This window comes from Dipteris shenzhenensis, chromosome 11 (genome assembly GCF_047967505.1).
Source record: "Dipteris shenzhenensis isolate YYH24624 ecotype China chromosome 11, Dip_SZ_1.0, whole genome shotgun sequence".
NCBI lineage: Eukaryota > Viridiplantae > Streptophyta > Polypodiopsida > Gleicheniales > Dipteridaceae > Dipteris > Dipteris shenzhenensis.
Window position 1 is genome coordinate 3,809,005 of NC_141606.1, and position 18,298 is coordinate 3,827,302.

The 18,298-nt window shown below is 40.8% G+C and overlaps 1 protein-coding gene across 3 annotated transcripts in view; it reads left to right on the plus strand.

Moving 5' to 3' along the window:
- Positions 1–13,172: 13,172 nt before the first annotated feature.
- Positions 13,173–18,298, plus strand: part of LOC147896503 (transcription factor MYB3R-1-like) — a 36,600-nt gene continuing 31,474 nt past the window's right edge. For all 3 annotated transcript variants that reach the window (XR_015541731.1, XM_087381038.1, XM_087381040.1), the window contains exons 1-7: positions 13,173–13,929; positions 14,016–14,070; positions 14,366–14,423; positions 14,638–14,732; positions 14,845–14,948; positions 15,090–15,218; positions 15,327–16,986. Coding sequence is in view for 2 of the 3 variants with exons in the window: in XM_087381038.1 (XP_087237164.1) it covers positions 13,811–13,929; positions 14,016–14,070; positions 14,366–14,423; positions 14,638–14,732; positions 14,845–14,948; positions 15,090–15,218; positions 15,327–16,986 (2,220 nt within the window). In the remaining variant the exon portion in view is untranslated. The remainder of the gene's footprint in view (positions 13,930–14,015; positions 14,071–14,365; positions 14,424–14,637; positions 14,733–14,844; positions 14,949–15,089; positions 15,219–15,326; positions 16,987–18,298) is intronic.

An 18,298-nucleotide genomic window follows, 5' to 3' on the forward strand; every position in this document is an offset into this window, starting at 1 on the left:
ATTTACACCTCCCGTTTCCCTTTTACAAGTTATTCGAAAGTTTTATTGTGATATTTATCCGAGCTACTTTATTGTTTCTCTAAATGGGGACTTTGTTGTTGGAAGCTGGGTCATAGTGGTGACTTCAGGATAGCTACATCTCAAAAAACACCTTGTTGGAAGCTGGGTAGTAGTGGTGACTTGTGCCACCTTATTGGAACCTGGGTCGTAGTGGTGACTTCAGGATAGATACGTCTCAAAAAACACCACAATCAACAAATATACAAACCATGATGGACTAATTTCGCTTCAACTTAGATTTCAAAGAACCAACAACAACTTACAACTCTCAATTAGACCATACATGAAGAAACCTTGACAACCCTAGCAAACAAGCAGGTACCAAACCACTCCATTGTATACATTACATAATGCACACTAACACTTACACCTACAATAACACTCCGAAAGGCATGGCCTTAGTGCCTTGTCTTAAAAAGAACACATGGCTCCTTTCAAATTTGGTTATAGCTAAAATTGTTGGACTTTAACTCTTTCCTTTTGAATTTTATCAAGAACTTTGGACCGCCGTCCTATAGAGATTTTGTAGTTTCATCACTTGTATTAGAATCTATAGATTGTAGTTTTGTAGTTTTCTACTTGAGAGAGATTTAATGCTTACAATTTTGAGTTTTTGCTAGCAATTTCAACAAGAGGAGATCAAGGTTTTTGCTTTTCAAATAGTCTTATGCTTTTCATCCCTAGTCACTCCATCTCTAAAGCATAGAAATAAAAGTCATGTTTTTCACTCCCACATAGGCTGATATAGATGGCTGGAGTATTAGAGGAGTATTAGTAACAATGAGGTATTTTTTTGATGTGAATGGTTTGGAGCTTTGCAAAGTGTTGAGTCCATTCCAGTGGTCATAGTAGTAGTCTAAAGGAAAGTTGTGGTTTTTATCCTCAACATTCTTGTGAAGGCAAGCCGGGTAACTCAAAACTAGAATGCTTTTTTAGGGAGATGAGGTGAAGAATATTTAATTATTAATCCACTGTGCCAGAAAGAGAGTCTATATTTTGCTCCATTGGGAATTAGTGGTTTAATCTGGAGAAAAGCAATAAAGGATTGAAGCTTGTGTGAGAGTGCTTCGCTTTAGGATGCGTTGAGGAAAAAACATCATGCAGGAGGTTGCAAGTATAATTTGGATCTAGTGTTCCAAAAAAGAATGATCACTTGAGTAGGTCAATCATCACCATCGCACATGGATGTTTTTATTGAAGCTATACTTATATATTAAGATAATATCATGCCAAAATTTGATGGAGCTACTTTTTTTAGTTTCACAATTTTGATAGAATATGGTATGCTTTTATATATTTTCTTTTGAATTTTAAAGTGAAAGGTGTAAATCTTGGTGACACTTTATTGGCAGATGGAAACCCCTTTGTGAAATCTATAGCAGTAGATGGAAACCCCTTTGTGAATTTCCACATGTAATTTTTTAAAAATGATTACTTTGTGTGTTTTAAATTCCCATTTGTGGAGATCATCCTACAAAAGTTGCCTTGCAATAGCCCAATACCATTTTAAAGTTTGCTTGCTTCTCTCTATTGTCTGCTATATTAGGTGGCAATGCCGACGCACACTTGTGCACTTGTTTTTTTTTGTAAAAGTTTCTAATCATGGTGAATGTTTCATACAAGCTTTGGATACCAATATAAAAGCTTTATTAAGAAACTCTCTTTCGAGAGAGTTGATTTGACTAATGTGCTTATTATTGCAACCAATTATAGTTTTGGTGAGCATTCTTAACACTGTTGGATGGGAATTATGGGTGGTTTTGCCTTGATATCATGTTATGGTGATTCTGCTACATCTTGAAAAGTCTCACAAGACCATAAAAGAGTGGAATTGTTTCCATGTTGCCCTTGGAGTGGCCATCCTCATCTTGTCTATTCTAAATATTTCTACAGATGTGATACTCACACCATTGAAATGGTGTCCTGCCTACATAGGAGTTTTGGGAAAATTTGGAAGCCTTCTCACCATTTTTGAGCTTGCAATTTGGATCTCCTTTTGCCAAAAGGATTCTTCTTCTCAAGAAAATTTATAAGGAGTTACCGTGGGTGGAGCTCATATCGAAACAAATTGGGAGAGACCACTTGAGTAAAAAAATTTCCCTTAAGTCAAAGTTTGTTTGACTGTTGCAAACTAGCAAGTCTTTATTCTATTGTGAAAAAGGTCTAATGGTTTGTAGTAAGAGTAGTAGTCATCAAGAAGAGACTGACATTTAGGAACCGACATCATACTAACAATTTAGGGGCATTCTCTAGCTCAGAATTAACAATGCAGCATGAAAAGAGCTATATTTAAACAAGCATACACGTAGTCTTCATGCTAGAATTTGTTGCTCAAGACAAAGTACCCTATCTTATGGGTACATGACTTGACAAAATATGAAGAGGGGAGAGGAGAAGAGTGGAGATGAGGAGAAGAAAGGAGATGAGGAGAGGAGTGGAGATGAGGAGAGAGGGCACAGCTAGAGAGCACACCACAAATTGACTAACTGTACACTAGATTGTAGTTCGGCTTCCAGTCTTTGTGGTAGTACTGGTTCCCATGAGTTTTTATTGAGCCATCATGTTATCATAGTAGAACATTCATTCCTCAACCTCTTGGAACAGTACCATATTAGTCCTAGTGGAAGATTATTATTTCCCAGTTCTTTGGGAGGATAGTCAAGTTTTGAGTAGCAGTTGGTGGTCATCATGATCACATTCACTTAGTAGATTCACTCAATCCCTCAGCAGCTACCATCATTTAGAAGTTAAGCAGGAGTGAATATCACATGCGCCCCTACAGCAGGGAGCATTGTGACACATAGTTTGACCCATTTATTGTATGTCGTGATCTCGTTGTGAGCTCTAGTCTAGGGATGAGTTAGGCACAAGCTATAGGGTCCATTCTCATTTCCCAAAGTCACAAGCCATGGCGGAGTAGTTCGGGTCGCTAGGGCTTGTTATCAGGAGTTTGCAGTAGTATTATGGTGGGATGAATGGCCTTAGCAGTTAGGCTTCCAGTCTTCGTGGGGTGGTAGTGGTGGTTCCCATGAGTTTTTATTAAGATGTTCTGTCATCACAAACATTCAGTCAAATTTCGAGGAGAAGTTGGTGGTCATCATGATCACATCCTCTTAGTAGATTCACTCAATCCCTTAGTAGCTACCATCATTTTAGAAGTTAAGGAGGAGGGATTGTCACTAGGGAGCATTGTGACACACAGTCTGACCCATTTGTTGTATGTTGTGATCCCATTGTGAGCCCTAGTCTAGGGATGAGTTAGGCATGACCATAGGGGTCCATTCTCATTTCCCAAAGTCATAAGCCATGGTGGAGTAGTTTGGGTCCCTAGGGAAAAGCGTTGCAAGGTATCCAATGTAGAATATATACAAACCCTTTTAGGGTTAGGGTTAGGGCATCTAAACCTTTCCTTTATAGCACTCTATGTGTTAGTGCTATGCACAATATTAAACACATGATGTTGACCCCTTCCCTCAAGATCAACATCATGAAGTAGGCCTTCCCTCGAGATGATGATTCTAGGGAATCGAAGAAGGATTGAGCATTACCACCCCTTTAATGGGAATGCCCTTCCTCTACGTCAAACCAAGAGCTTGTCGGTGCTTCTCAGAAAGCTCTTTGCCAAGTGGTTTGGTAAAGTTGTCTATTTGCTATCACAATGTTGCAGTATGATGTCACCAAGTAACACTCTTTCTCTGATGAAGTGCTCTCTGACATCAATGTGCTTTGTCCTAGAGTGATATACTAGATTCTTGGCCAATGCTTGAGCCGATTGATTATCATAGTATATTGTTGTTGGCTTTGATTCATTGGCTTTGATTTATCAAAGTAGTTTGTTTCTAACAATAGTCTTCTGAGCCATATAGCCTCACATGCACCTGTAGTGAGTGCCCTATATTCTACTTCAATTGAAGATAAAGAAACAGTTGGCTATTTATTTGAAAACCATGATATAACACCTTGACCAAGGAAAAATGCATATCCCTGTGTGGATCTCCTTGTCTCACGATCTCCAGCATAATCACTATCATAATATCCATGCAACCTTGGATGACTTCCTCTATATTCTATTCCAAAGTGTCTTGTACCTCTGATGTATCTCAAGACTCTTTTGGCTGCATTCCAGTGAGTCTGTTTTGGATTTGCCAAAACTTTGCAATTGAGCTTACTGCATAACAAATATATGGCCTTGTGATAATCAGATATATAAGAGATCCAATAAGCTGCCGATAGTACCTGTCATTGACGGTAGGCTTTTTTGAATCTTTTGTAAGTTTTAAACTCTGTTCCATGGGAGTGGCTACCATCTTGCAATCTGCCATATGAAATTTCTTTAAGAGACCGTCAGCATATTTTAGCTGACTCATGAAGGTGCTGTCTGAGTCAACATATTTTAGCTGACTCATGAAGGTGCTATCTGAGTCTCTTCACAACTCAATTCCAAGACAATAGAGCATATGTCCAAGATCTTTCATGTCACACTCTGCAGATAAGTCTCGTTTTAGCTTTTTGGTGAAGCTATCATTGCTTTTGGTCACAATTAAATCATCTACGTACAAAAGTGCAATAGTAATGTCTTCCCCTTTAACTTTGTAGTAGAGAGTATGATCTGCATTGGATTTTATGTATCCCATATTAGCAAAATACTTATCGATTCTGCTGTACGAACTTCTAGGTGCTTGCTTTAAGTCGTATAGACTTTTCTTGAGATGGCAAACTTGATTTTCTTTTCCCAGTTTAACATAACCTGCTAGTTGTTGCATGTAGACTTCCTCATTTAGGTAACCATTGAGAAAAGCATTCTTGGCATCGAGCTGGTACAGATTCCATATGCTGAGTGTTGCTAGTGATATCAAGAACCATATGGAATTCATCTTTGCTACTAGAGCATAAGTCTCAGCATAATCTTAACCATACTGCTATGCAAATCCTTTTGCAACTAGTTTGGATTTGTATCTTTCAATGCTTCCATCTCGATTGTACACTTTGTAAACCCATTTGTTTACTATGGCCTTCTTTCTTGGTGGAAGGTCACATGATTCCCAAATATTATTCTTGTGCAAAGCTTCTATTTCTTCATGATGGTACACTTAGGTTCTTCTGTAGCCATGATGGTAATCATAAGAGCGTAGTTGGTGGTTTCAACCTGAATTGATTTGCCTTTCTGAGCATATGTCAATCTGGCTGGAGGTTTGCTTTCCCTAGTAGACTATATGAGTTGCTATAGCTCTTCTCGAGGTGCTTCTGATAATTCATGCTCTTCTTCATCAACCTTTTCTGTGGATGACTGTGTAATCTGTGTCTCTGTTTCTTGTGTATTCGAGGTTTTCCATTCTGATTCCTCATGAAAGATTACATCTCTAGAGATGATGACCTTTCGGTTGATGGGATCGTATAGCTTGTATTCTTTGCTTCCTTCATTGTAGCCAACCATGATGCATTTATGTGACTTCGCATCCAATTTTCTCCGATGATTATCATGTACGTGGGCATATGCTTTGTAACTAAATATTCAGAGATGCCCAATGCATGGCTTGTATTGAGTGAATGCTTCATAAGTTGTCATACCCTGAATCCTCAAAGGATACCTTGATTCCTGGGTTGCTGCTGTGTTTCAATCATTGCTAGTTGTTGTGTTTCCAACATCGGCGTTTTTTTGTTCGAAATAACGGGGTGCGTTCCATTTTGCAGCTGCTAATGTTATTTGGATATTCAAGAAGGAATGTCAACTATATAAAACGATGGACAAAATCAAAAAATAAATTGTCGTGGTGCTAATTAGTGGCCAACCTTCTAGCCGAGACGTCGCTTCATTAGGACACCCGGGCTTGGGCTCAGCGATGCTCATCATGTCTGAAGAATGGCCGGTTTTGGAGAATGAAAGAATCAAGAATTTAGAAGTTATAAGGCAAAATTTGGAATGCAAATAGCTGAACGTATAACCTTACGAACCCTTCTCAAATTGGCCGCTGCTTGTATCCATAGAGTCGCCCGAGACTTGATTTTCTTCCTGTTCAGTAGCCATTCTCTTGACTCAAAAATCGAAAGTGGTAGCCCTTGCTAGTTGAAAGTGGTGAGTTCAGACTCGAAAATCAACCGACTGAGAGCAAAGACTTCTTGCACAACTTTGCAATGTAGAGAGTGAAAACGTTCACTGACCTCTTCAAGCAGCTATTCAACCAATCTCAAAACCAAGACTCTCCTCCCGCTTCGTAAGTCGCCAGAGTGGACGTACTAGGAGGTGAAGAGGCCAGGGGCTAGCCTATCAGTAGAGAGGGGAGGCGGAGGCGGAGGCTTCTGCTACTAAGACAGTGGAGCTGCTCAGCTCCCAAATGAACTCCATAGGGAAGGAGCATGCAAAGCAACAGCGGCGCATTTTGAGGAGATGGCGGAGCCTTCCCAAATTGCATGGCAAAAAGACACCGGGCAAGAAACGATTGGACAAGCACCCCGAGCATGGTAGAGGCCTGGGATACTTACTGCATGTGAGGGCACCAGGGAGGGCAGTGTCGACCAATCAGAAAAATAAAGCTCAAAATAATTAATTTTAGCATCTTGACCATCGACTCAACTAAGTCCTCGCCTATGGCAGGCCAAAAAGAAGAGAGAGAAAGGGGGAGAAAAAAATGAGGAACACCAATTGGATAAATCATAAGAAGAAGAAGAAGAAGAGAGAGAGGGGGACAAAAATAGCAAGCACCAATTGAATGAGGACAAAATTACAAGCACTTGAATATCAACAAGCATTCCAAAAATAGCATTTTATAGTGTTACTTTTTATTGTGACCCCGATAACAAGGGAGGAGGGTTTATGACACATGTCTTCCCAACTAAAGCTAAAGCTGGTTCTTACCATTTTTCTTGTTGGATGGTGGCAGGTATGCAGATTCTCCATTTCAATAAAAGAGATGCTTGCCAGAACTTCATACTTTTTTAATATTTTTTTGCTCAAACATTATTGGCATTCTTTGCCAAACAAACTCTTACATGCTTTCTTATACATTATTGTAGGTTTTTTACCTACTCACTCAAGCACTTCCTTTCACTCTTCCTTTCTATAATGTTCTGTTTTTTTCACTCTATAACTCCTTTGTCTTTTAAGTATGCAAAAGGGGTTGTTGTCTTACCTACCACACACACAAACACACACACTTACTATCCCTTCCTCCATTGGTTTTACCACTTGCTCATTAGAGCTCCCCTCGACAACCCCCCTTACATTCCCTAATTTTTTTCCCCTCAAACTCCCTTATTCTCCCCTTAATTTTCCCCCCCCTTTTTCCCCCTAATTTTAAAAAATAAATTTTCCCAATATTTTCTTATTTCTTATTTCTTATTTTTAATCATTTCTTATCTCTCTTTATTTTCCTTAAAAGGCTTTTTAAAAAGTTGTCTACCCTATTCTTTCCTAATTCTCCTTTAAAATCCCGTAAAAACTTTCCCACTTTTTCCTACACCTCCTCCCCAATTTTCCTTTTTTCCTAAGTTTTCTAATTTCTCCTATTTTTATCTAATTTTCTTAATATTTTTCCCTAATTATCTCCCTATCTTGTCCCTAATCTTTCCCCCTTTTCATCTCTCTAACACTTTCGATTTTCTAATTATCTCGTTTCTTCCATGAAATTTTTTCTAAAGCTACTCCTTATTTTTTCCTAAATTTGTCCTAATTTTATCCTTAAATTCTTATCCCTCTATTTATTAAAAAATTTCCTACTCTTAATAAACCCCTCTTTAGCCCTATTGAACCTTTTTCCTTAATACCCCCCTTTTTTAGTTACTATCAAACCAAGCTATAGTAAAGTAATTCACCTAGATTAGTTACTCCTGTCTCCCCATGGCTCTTTGTCACTTCAACAGGTGGCTTTAGGATAGGTACCCCCCGCCTTCTTAACTAACCTAAGTTCTAACCCCCTGCCATTTTTATTAGGCTTCTAACCAAAAAACCCAGCTGAACCTTCTTGGGCCGCCCGGCCTTTTTCCTCACACGGCTTTTCACTCCCCATCCTCGTAGCTTCCCTCTCCTACCTGACTCGCCCGACTACCTCTATCTCTCCCTATTTAAAGCACTCCCTCACATGGTCTATTTCACTTTACACGCTCGCCCTTTACTCCCACAGCACTACACTGAGTGCACTCCTTGCCACCTCCCACGGTCCCACCTGACTATGCTCAGTAGTCTCCCTTGTCATCACTGACTCTCCAAGCTCCTCGACTGCGCAACTCGGTCCCCTCAATGATCACTGCGGTCACCTCGACCATGGACTCACAGGTCCATTTGCCACTTCCTCTTACTTAAAACACCCCCCCCCCCTTCCTTCACTATACCTTATATATCACTTAGCACTATCTTTCACGCCTTTCTTATAGCTCTTACGTACTCTAATTACCCCCCCCCCCCCCCCCCCCCCCACTACACCTTATCTATCACTATATCTTATATACCTCCCCCTCCCTCATTACAAATTTTATGCTCCTCCCCCCTCTCTTATACCCTAAAATTACTTTCCCTTGATCCTTTTTTCTATATTACTACCATTGTCTTCCTTTTATTTTCAAATTTAACTTTACTTTCTCTTAATTTTCTCCCTCCTTTACACTTAATTATTATGTCACATGTAATTCTCTATATCTAAATTCTCCCCCCCTCCCCTCCCAAGTATGGTTTTCTAAAGTGTTTTCTTCTAACTTGTTTTCTTTTTATCTTCCTGATTATTTAGAATTTCTTATATTTTTTCTCTCAAACCTTTAATTTTTTTTTTTCTTAATGCTCTAAGTTTTAGATTCACTTCCACGTTCACGTTTATTGCCCCTAGTCTTAAATTCAATTTAATGCTTCTATTATTTCTCATGTTCTTCTATGACTTTCTTTTTAAATTGTTAAAAATACCCTAATCTTTTTAATTTTTTAAATAAAATGCTCCAATGTGGACTAGGGAAAAGATTAGACATTCCAAATAAAGCTAAGGTATAACTCCATAGGGAAGGTGTACTCACACTTAATGAGATTAGTATATGGTGGCACGAGGATCATAGAGTCCCACTGGGTATCGGAGGAGTATATGTCTATGTTCATATGTCTGCATACGCCAAGCTAAGAAGATAGCAATGCATGCGCACACGTGCGTGCATGCATGTGTGTGTGTGTGTGTGTGTGTGTGTGTGGTAGACATTTACAACACCCCTTTCCATAGTGAAGAGTAGACAAATTTGGAGTAGGAAAGAGAAATGTTTAATAGATAAACTTTGCAATAAACATCACAAAAAACGAAGTAGCATCAATAAAGGATGAACAATTTTTTCTAAAAGAGAAAATGTGAGCAGTAAAGCTTTGATAAGTCGTTGGCAACATCACTTTTATTGAAGAGGGGAGTCTGCCTACCTGCCACCATCCAACAAGAAAAATGATAAGAACCATATTTTAACTTAGTTGGGAAGACAGGTGTCATAAACACCCCTCTCTTGTTATCGAGATTACAATAAAATAGTTGCTCACACAACGAACTCATAAAGCTAAGTTTTTGACACATGGTTAATGTGCAAAATTGGATATGGGCCGTGTCTGATGGGATGATTAAATTATATAATGAAAACATGTGAGAGCATAAAATGAGAAAGAGGACGAGAGAGGTTTTGAATGTAAAATTATGCTTTAGAGTAAAGGAGGGAGAAAAGTTAAGAAAAAAGGGGTATCCATGCGAAGTACTATGATATGCTAATCATCATGGAATTATTGTTCTTCTCCACAAGAAAAATAATCAGGCTAATGTAATGGTTCATGCTAGTAAGAAGCATGGTAAGAGGTAAACTAATGTCAATTTGGTGGATGGATGAAACCTTCCAACAAACAAGTCTATGTAGGAATCATGCTTTCAAGACCATCATTTGGCCCTTAATTGTACTCTAAATACCATAAACCCATTGCTAATGGCCCATCAATAGTGAGTTTAATTGTACTCTAAATACCTCTAAATACCATAAATCCTTAATTGTACTCTAAATACCATAAACCCATTGCTAATGACCCATCAATAGTGAGTTTAATAGTGAGTTTAATAAGGTCTACATATATTATAGATAAGACAACAACCATTGTAGAACTCGATGTTGGAGACCTTGAGTCTCTCATTAGCATTAAATGGTGTGCTATAAGAAGACACGAGGACTAAAGTAGAATTTAAGAGAGAGAGAGAGAGAGAGAGAGAGAGGCCCTCCCTTCCATGTCGTTAGTTAACTGATTGTTACTTTCCCAAAAGTTGGACCACCTATTTCCAATGAAAATTTGTAGTTGCTCTCGGCACGTTTGTTGTACTTGTCATGTAGTTGCTTTTATGTGTGCATAAAGAGAGATAGAGTGGGGTAGGATAAAGGAAGAGTGGGGTAGTACAAAGGAAGCTGTGTAGTATAAAGGAAGGCTCTAGGGCCAACTTAATTTTTGGGTGGTTGCAATGCAATAATATGAATTCTAATGTGTGCTTTTGAATGTATGGAATACAATTCAATTATCATAGCGAGGGACCCAATTCTTAAACTATATGTCCCCCAATAAGGACAAAAAGTGAAAATTCCACATTAATTAGTTCAAGGGGAGAGGTGAGGCTTAAGGAAAAAGCTTTAGCCACTCCTTTTGGGGATAGAATGGTTTGCACATTGCAATATGATGGGAGAAAATATTTGTGCATGGGTTCAAGGCCTTGTTGGATGGATCTTCTAAAGTTCTTAGTTTGCTTCATGATGCTAATATTGCTTAGTATCCATTGCATAAAAGAAACTTCATGCAACTAACCTTCTATTTGTCCCTCGAGAGACAAAATGGTTCACTTACTGTGTTGGAGAGAAAAGTGTGCATGTGTGGGTTCAATAACTTACATCAACTTTTCAAATCTGCCATAAAATTCAAAGTCTTTCCCCATGGCCAACATTTTGAATGCATTGACATATGAAATGATTCTTAAATAAAACAAGCCAATTGTTGTGGACAATAGAAGCACTAACAATTTGTTGAGTTGAGGTAAATTTGAAAAGGATTCCTTAACTAGATGGATCTTCTACAGTCCCTGGTTTGTGCCTTGACAATTAATCAGCACACATGTGTGCATGGTGCATATGCTTCTCTCTCTCTCTCTCTCTCTCTCTCTCTCTCTCTCTCTCTCTCTCTCTCTCTCTCTCTCTCTCTCCCCCCGAGATCACGTCGGATGAGTCAGAACTGGCTCCTTGGAATTGCTCCTACGACGTAAAAAGACTCTTCTTCCTGGTGTATAAGCCATCCTTCCCCATCAAGTTTTGTAAAACCCGCATGGGTCTTGGTGGTTAAGGCTCTGGTTCTTGTCGTTGGGTGTGTTGTGTTCGATCCCCCGGGATCACATCGGATGAGTAAGAACTCGCTCCTTGGGATTGCTCCTACGACGTAAAAAGACTCTTCTTCTTCTTCTCTTCTCTCTCTCTCTCTCTCTCTCTCTCTCTCTTTATGCCTATATTGCTAGGATGAGCCCTTGCATAGAAATAATTGCTATGTTGAAGGACTTGACTAGAGATGATTGCATTGCTATGTTGAAGGACTTGACTAGAGTTGATGTTTTACAATACTTTTCATAATCTTCTTGGGAGAACAGAAAAGCAAGGTTCATTTGAGTTGGTTTTCGCAATTAGAAATGTGCAAGGTCTATATTGGATACTAGCAAAATTGTTGGAGAAAACTCCACACTCTAGAGAAATGCCAAATCATATTCCTCATCAAAGTTGAATGGAAGATTATGCACAGTGTATTGCATGTCTTAAAAGATGATTGACTGACAAACAAAGTTTACATTGACACTCGGGATTTGAGAGAATTTGTAAATGGTATTGGTAAGGAGCTTGATTTGGGCAATAATCACGTGCCATGGGTGGCGTCAGTGGTTGGATGGCTAATGCTCCACGAGACTCTATGGCCTGACTTCTCAACTGCACCAATAATACCAGCATCATCACTTCTATTGTGCCTGGGGGCATGCCACAAAGTTAATCTATTTCAAACACCATGCAAGTTCCTAATGCAAAACACATGGATTGCACGTGCATCTTTGAAGCTGTGAATAGGATTCTTCGTGAAGGACTTAGGCTCAAAATTAGTCAAGCCAACAATTGCGGTGGCATGAATACACTTGCAGGGGCCCAAGTCAACCACCACGATGATCATGTCAACCAATGCAGGTATGGAGGCTATAATTATCTAGTATAACCACCGTGCTAGTTGGTGATACAAAACATGTGGCACTACACATTATCTTGGTGAGGAAATGGCATATATCAACCACTACAATGGGTGGAATTACGAAACATGTGGTACACATTATCTTGGTGAGGAAAAGTGGCATGCATATCTTTTCTCCCTTGAGATGGAAACTCACGCTTTTGGGAGACAAAGAATGCTTGAATCATACGGTGTGGGAAGCTTGGCAGGTAGTTAGACCAGTGGTGATTAGTTGCATTTGGAAATGCTGTAACCGGATAGTGTTTTAGAAGTCTTATGGGTTGGCTTGTTGGCATAAAGTGTTGGAAGTTTCTTTGAGGATGTGTTTTAGGAGCCTCACTCGTAGGCTTGTTAGTCTTAAATGGATGATTGTTAGATTTCCTCTTTGCAGAGATTGTCTTCCTTTTTCTTTTTTGCTATCGCCAAAAAAAAGAGTTGAATCATTAGCATTGTTTATGTTTGAGTGGTAAGCTTTTTGTTTGCCTAATGTAGTAAGAGTGTCATACAAAGAGGTATGCACTTCTCCAGGAAAAGCAATGCTGAATATCCAATTTGTAAAAAACATTCAAATACTGAGATTTGTAAATTAAACCTATTACTTGAACCAGAAGGAACCCAAGGATTCCAACCTTGAGACCTAGTAGAGGGGTCATGCTACTCGTCCTATCTACATTATGAGGTATGCACTCCTAAAGGAAAACCTTAAGAGAGATTCTAGTGGTCGTTTGAGTTTTGAAAGAAAACGCTAAACAGAACACTGCGGGCGCTAAATTTAGCACGAAGAGTAAATGTGGCGGCTCCGCTAAGGTTGGCGGAGCGATAACGGAGGGGTCTTAACGGTAGGGCACCGTTGGTATTCAATTTTTCAATCAATTCTAGAGTCGTCTTCTCCATCGTCTTCTCTGTCATCATCCGCCATAGCCACACCTTCCAACCTCTCACAGATCTCCCCACCTCTAACGCAACACTCTGCCCCAGCCTGCAGGCTCCCTTCTCCCTCTGTTTCTGTTGCTTCCTTTGTTATCATTCCCCATCCCTTGGAAATTTCCCCAATCCTTCCAATTAGCCTTGTCCTCACGTTTAACATGCGCGAAAGAGAAGAGGTGGCGGGCGTCCTTCCTCGGAATTATTCCGGTGAAGCTTCAAATTGGCCGTCCAGTCTCGTGAGGATTTTATTTCTAGAGGGGGAAGGTGTTGTTCCTCGTAATTATTCCGGTGAAGCTTCAAATTGGCCTTCCAGTTTCATGATTTCTTCCGTATGGTTTTTACATCCCCTGATACCTTCCATTGCTATCCCCCCAACTTGCTTCCGCTGTGCCCTTCTCCAATTGTCCTAAGCGCTGTAAAGCCATCTATGCTCTATGGTTATGTCAACAGTCCACCCTGAGTTTGTAATCTGTGTCGTCAATTCTTGCAAGCTAAGAGCCCAATTCGCAAGTGACCGGAACTTCTTGCCCGAAGGGCTTCGTTTTTGGAGCAAGACGCACGGTACTTCCTTCTTTTTGCCACCGGACAAGTGGAATGGCCGGAGTCAAAATTATACAAAACGGTGACGCCGAAGAGGAGAAATCCCCACCATCTTCTTCCTCGCTATCGGATGGCGACGACAGTGCTGATCGCGGGTGGCCGCCCGTGCAAGGGTAGGCTTTCTGTTAATAGCTAGTCTCGACGGATCCGTCGTACGCATCTCTCTGAAAGCTCGATTACTGATCCTTCATGATCACAGGCGAACAGGTGGTCCAACTCGGAAATCTTCCAAAGGTGGCTGGACGCCGGAAGAGGTGAGAATTGAAGGTGCCTTTGGGCTCGAGAAATTTCGTGAACCCACATGCCTGCTCATTCAAATTGAATTCAAGCGCAAGGATAGGCTGCCGAAATCTAACTGTGAAGAGCCTTTCATGACCAATCACGTGAAAGAAGACTTTTTTATTTGTCGGTAGAATCCAATCGCAGCCTAGTGATCGAGGGCCATTCAGGAAAGGACCGTGCTTTTAAGACATGGTGTTTTTGTTAGTCAATTGATTTCTGAAATCGACTCAGTACACGTTGAAAGGGGACTCTTTACGGCTGTGGCAGGATGAAATATTGCGCAGGGCTGTCCACCGTTATAAGGGCAAGAACTGGAAAAGAATAGGTACTCTTCTGCCATTTTTCCTGGAAATGGCTTTATTGTTAGAGAGCAGTTTCTGCACCCAGTAGGCAGCTGGCCCAAATGATAAATTTTTTTGGAGCCTCTAGAAGGGCATCTAGATTTCATAGAGCATGCATTGGAACTCTGAGATTGTTCTTGAACAATGCTTTGTGTAGCGCTTATGAGTCATTATATGTTCCTTTCCTTTCTCTTGTAGCGGAGTTGCTCAAGGAGCGAACGGATGTTCAGTGCCTTCATCGCTGGCAAAAAGTCCTTAATCCTGACCTGGTGAAAGGACCTTGGACTAAAGAGGTTTTTATCTAGTTGTAATTCAATCGGAATCCTTCGAGCATATATATCATAGTATTATCAGTCGTGGATGTTTGAGGGATCAGGCTGAGATTGCTTTGTCGTTCTTGTTCAGGAAGATGAAAAGATAATTGAACTTGTGGGCAAGCATGGGGCAAAGAAATGGTCTGTGATTGCACGTTCTCTACCTGGTCGAATTGGTAAACAGTGTCGAGAAAGGTCAGCAACATTCTTGGCTTTACTTGAGAAGCATAGTACCTTCATCTCACATGTTGTCATATCGTTCCCTGCGATCAACTTGTTGTGAAAACACAATGTTATTGTGGACCTATTCTGTTCACATTGAATTCTGCCTCACAGATGGCACAATCATCTGAACCCAAACATAAAAAAGGATGCATGGACTCAAGAGGAAGAGCTAGCCCTTGTTCGAGCTCATGAGGTGTACGGGAATAAATGGGCAGAGATTGCTAAGTGCTTACCAGGAAGGTACGTATTAACTGGTGTTTATCTGCTGTCTTGTTGTTTGAATTGCACTTGTGTTGAAGCTTATTTACATGCCCTTTACTTTACTTTCGTGGTCATGATTATGTTCAGGACAGACAATGCCATTAAAAATCACTGGAACAGCTCGATCAAAAAAAAGCTGGACTGTCTGATGCTGGCAGGAAGTGCTTTTGAGCAATCAATGGTGATGGAGGGCACATCCACGGGTGGGGATTCTGACACTGTATTAGCCAATATGCAGGTGAGAGGCATCCAGCCAGACGACATGGACTTGCAAAAGGAGCTGGCTAGTAGGTGTGCTGCTGCATCAAACTCCTGCACTCCATCAGACAGAGGGGGCATTTTTGTACAGGTGGTTAAGGAAAGGCTGTCAACTTTGAGTGATAAGAAAAGGCACATTGGGGATATGATCACAAAGACTCCACGTCTCCTACAAATGAAAGATGATATGGCATCAGATCAATCATCGTCAGCTTATGCAAGTGATTCAGACACAGTATTGCCCAATCCAACACTGGCATCACCCACAATGGCTGTGCAATTAGCATGTAGTAGCCAAGCAGTTCAGCAAGAGGCTGTTAGTTTTGAGAATGAAGTGTCTGGGTCCAGTCTAGATCCGGTTTCCTTGCCCCCGCAATCAGCAATAGGTGGCTCATCTTCGTATTATCCTATGGCAAGTACTGGTCCAGAAACAGCTCTTTTTGACTCTCGTATCTCTTCTTCCTTTCCTCAATCTCAGTCAACTGTTGGACCTCAAAAAGATGTGCAGGATGCATTTAGGGAATCCATGGATTCGAAAGCAATCTCTGGTTCTCCTCAAGCTGAAAGCAAGGAAGATTTTCGTAAGGGTGGTTGTCTTCTGCTCCGTGACATTGCATCTACCCAGCAATCCCATGAGGGCCACACAGGATTGATAGTTGCAAATGGGGAAAATGTGAAACTGCAAAATTTGAGCATCCATGGAGGTCTGACGGATTTTCCAAGCAAGGATCCCTCACTATTACAGCCAGAGTCTCTGTTTTATGAGCCTCCAAAATCTTCCAACAGTGAAGGTCCATTTGTCAACTATGACCTCACAAATATGGGTTTGTCTCAGCAGGCTTATAGTCCTCTTGGTGTGCGGCAAATGCTAATGTCAACAGTTAATTATGTCACGTCTCCTTTTTGTCCGTGGGGGGGTTCTCCTTTGTCTGAAATTAGTCCCCAGGCTGTACTTCGTTCTGCAGCAAGAAGCTTTGGTAGTACCCCTTCTATATTGCGAAAACGACCACGTGAAGTAGTTACACCAGTACAGCAAGTTCCGGAGAAAAGTAGAAATGTGGATGGCAGCAGATCCACAAGCAATGGTTTGCGGACACCAGATGCAGATGGGCTACTTGCTTCGCAAATAAGTGACCCAGCTCATACACCACTTGCCAGCCCTGCGCTAGCTTGCTCTTTTTCTCAGACTTCAGGAGAGAAACTGCTTGTTTCCATTCCTTACTGTTTGAAGAGCAAGAACTTTACAAAACTTGGAGGCAAAGAGTTTGATCTTCAGCCTGCAGTTTCATTCTCTCCAAGTACAAATTCCAAGGTGCTAGAAGGAGATCCAAGAAGTAATAGCATTGTACAAAATGTTAAGGACGCAACAAGAACGTCCAATAATTTGAGGGAGGTTAGTGTTGGAGGCTCTAACAGAGCAAGGTCCCTGGACAAAAGTGAAGATTGTGAAATACCATTTGTAGGTGATGTGGATCAGAGCAAAGGCAAGGTACGAGGGCCAATCTAACGTCTTTCTCAATGCAAAAGTTTTGTTTGACACTGCTGCCTTTTCATGAGTTTGGTTTGCTTTATATATGCACCTGGCAACTGAAAACCGTAGCATAGTTGTTTCAGCGTGATTCGTAGGAGTGTCACCTTTTGTCTTTTGAGTGTCCAAACTACATCTGCACAGTTAATCATACCGAGTATAAGCAATTGCCAAATCTACCCTGCCCTTGGGTAGTTTACAGCTGTCGATTGTACTATCTGTTTTGACAGTGAAGGGAAACTTTAAATATATGCTTCATTTACCGTATTTTTTGTGGAGAGTTTTGAAGGCCACAAATATCTGTATGTTTCACATGCAGGCTTCGCCAGTCTTGTAACAGAGAATATCTCAGACTGGAGGAAAATTTAATTAGAAAAGATAACTATGGAACTTTGGTTGGAGTCTCAAGGGTTACGGCAGTGAAAGCTGCCAGTGAAAGCAATGTGCATTGTCATTGTGGTGGTTACACATGTTTTTGCACAGTTGTGGTGTATTTATGGTACCAAATTTGCTTGGAGCCTCGAGAGTTTCTCCACTGAAAGCTGATAGTGAAATGAGTGTAGTGTTTTTTACATGTTCTTTTGCACGTAGAGGCAATTGCACCAATGGGGTTATTTGCTGCCAGAATTGCTGGAACGTGGGCTTGTGTAATGACATTTTCATCTTCGAGTCTCAGCCAGCTCAGCAGTATTCCTGTTTGGAGGGGCCCAAATTTTATATATATCACGACACCAGTCTAATCAGCCCAGCTAGTTGATAGTTTTCTTTTTTTTTTCCGTTTAGGATGAGGATATACTGATTTTGCTTTCGTGATTGATAAGCAAACTTCTCAATGGAGAATCCTGCTATGCCCAGAGGTGTAATCCCCATACTCCTTGACTCGGTACAGATACGTGATGACCTGAAATGCAGCATCTAGCTGTAATGGGGGTGACCCAAACTCTGCCCGAATGATTTGGTGAGGAACGGATGGCTTACCACGGATCATCCGTGATAACATGAGAACCTGTAGCGGCTCCACCCTGACCCATTCTGTATCCGACAAGTCTGGCCCCCAGCATGGACTGCCATACATCCCTGCTGAGCGGACCAAGGAGTCAAAAAGCAACCCTTTGGTCCATGGATCCTAAAAGTGAGAGCGGAAGCATTGCCTCTCTAGTCTAGCCAATGAAGCATATCCTCTACTTAGACGTGCATGCATCGTGGGTCTCATAGTGAAGATGGGTTCGAAAAAGACGATACCAAGATAAGTGTATGATGAAACTACCTCAAC